The sequence below is a fragment of the Trichoderma gamsii genome (genome assembly GCF_001481775.2).
Source record: "Trichoderma gamsii strain T6085 chromosome Unknown Scaffold_68.2, whole genome shotgun sequence".
Taxonomy (NCBI): Eukaryota; Fungi; Ascomycota; class Sordariomycetes; order Hypocreales; family Hypocreaceae; genus Trichoderma; species Trichoderma gamsii.
Window position 1 is genome coordinate 113,286 of NW_020171405.1, and position 1,448 is coordinate 114,733.

Genomic DNA, 1,448 nt, shown 5'->3' on the forward strand with positions numbered 1-1,448 from the left:
CAATTGAATCGACCGCCCGCCGCACCCGCTGCAAAGCACCCCCCCCCATCACCCCCCAAACTCCAAGCCCCAGCGTCTAACCAGCGCCCAGACGGCAGCGCCAGACAGACTTGCCCAGCTCAGTAGCATCCCCGGCCCAGATCGGCGTGAACAGCCCAGGCTGCCTCGATTCGAGCCCTTTTTTGCTTTCCCCTCAATCCAATCCCCAATTCCCTGCTTCCGGCCTCTCCCTCCGCAAAACCACCTCAACCTGAACCTTATGCCTTCGTTCGGGTCATTCCTCAAGAAGAAGCGGACAAAGGAGGGCCACCCCGACAAGGACGGCCACAGCCACAGCAGTGCCAGCAACCCCACCAGCCCCGTCGCCCCCTCGGCGCCCGCCTCCAAGCTTTTCGACTCGTCGACGCTGCAGCAGCCGCGAGCGACCGGCGGTAGCCATAGCAATCACACCGGCGCAGGTAGTGGCAGCACAGGCGCAGGCACAGGCGCAGGCACAACGATAGGCACAGCTCCAGCAGCAACAGGCCTTGGTCTAGGTCTAGGTCTAGGTCTGGCTGCTTCAGGCACCGCCGTCTCGCCTGGCTCCATCTCGCCGTCTGCATCCACTCCCATTCCCGCCTCCGCACCCGCGTCCTCGATCCCAGCCTCTGCGCCAGCCTCTGCGCAAGCTCCAGCTCCTGCCGCCTCTTCAGCCGAGCGAGACACGGCCAAGGCCGCTCCTCCCGTCTCCCCGACGTCGACGTCGACCTCGACCATGAATCCCGTCAACGTCCAGTCCTACGCGCCGCCGGGCCACGACTCGCAGAACCTCCCCAGCATCAGCAACCTCATCAATTCGCCCCAGAATGACGGCTCGACCAACGGCTACGCCCCCTCGCCCTCGCCGTATCAGACCTCACCTCCCGTAATGGCCGACAACAGTGCCCAGCTGCATCAACAGCAGCAGCAGCAACACCTACCGTCGGAGATGCAGCTGGATCCACCGCAACAGCAGCAGCAGGCTGTGCCGCAACAACAACAGCAGCACCAGCCCCAACAGCAGACCCAGCAACAACAGCACCCACCCCAGCAGCCTCACCATGGACACAGCGTGTCATTGTCCCAGCCCCGCGTCACCAAGGGCAAGTACTCGCTGGGCGACTTTGAGATCTTGAGAACGCTCGGCACCGGTAGCTTCGGTCGCGTTCACCTGGTCCAGTCCAAGCACAACCAGCGCTTCTACGCCGTCAAAGTGCTCAAGAAGGCGCAAGTAGTCAAGATGAAGCAAGTCGAGCACACAAACGACGAACGCCGCATGTTGAGCGACGTCAAGCACCCTTTCCTCATCACCCTGTGGGGTACCTTTCAAGACTGGAAGAACCTTTACATGGTTATGGATTTCGTCGAGGGCGGTGAGCTGTTTTCGCTGCTAAGAAAATCTGGGGTATGACAACCTTGACCCATCATCA

General features: G+C 61.7%; 1 protein-coding gene across 1 annotated transcript; it reads left to right on the forward strand.

Moving 5' to 3' along the window:
- Positions 1-259: 259 nt before the first annotated feature.
- TGAM01_v210665 (hypothetical protein) lies at positions 260-1,429 on the forward strand (the record flags this gene model as incomplete). The annotated part of the gene is made up of 2 exons (XM_024550845.1): positions 260-774; positions 1,174-1,429. 2 exons carry the CDS (start codon positions 260-262, stop codon positions 1,427-1,429), a joined length of 771 nt encoding a protein of 256 aa, XP_024404417.1.
- Positions 1,430-1,448: the final 19 nt, after the last annotated feature.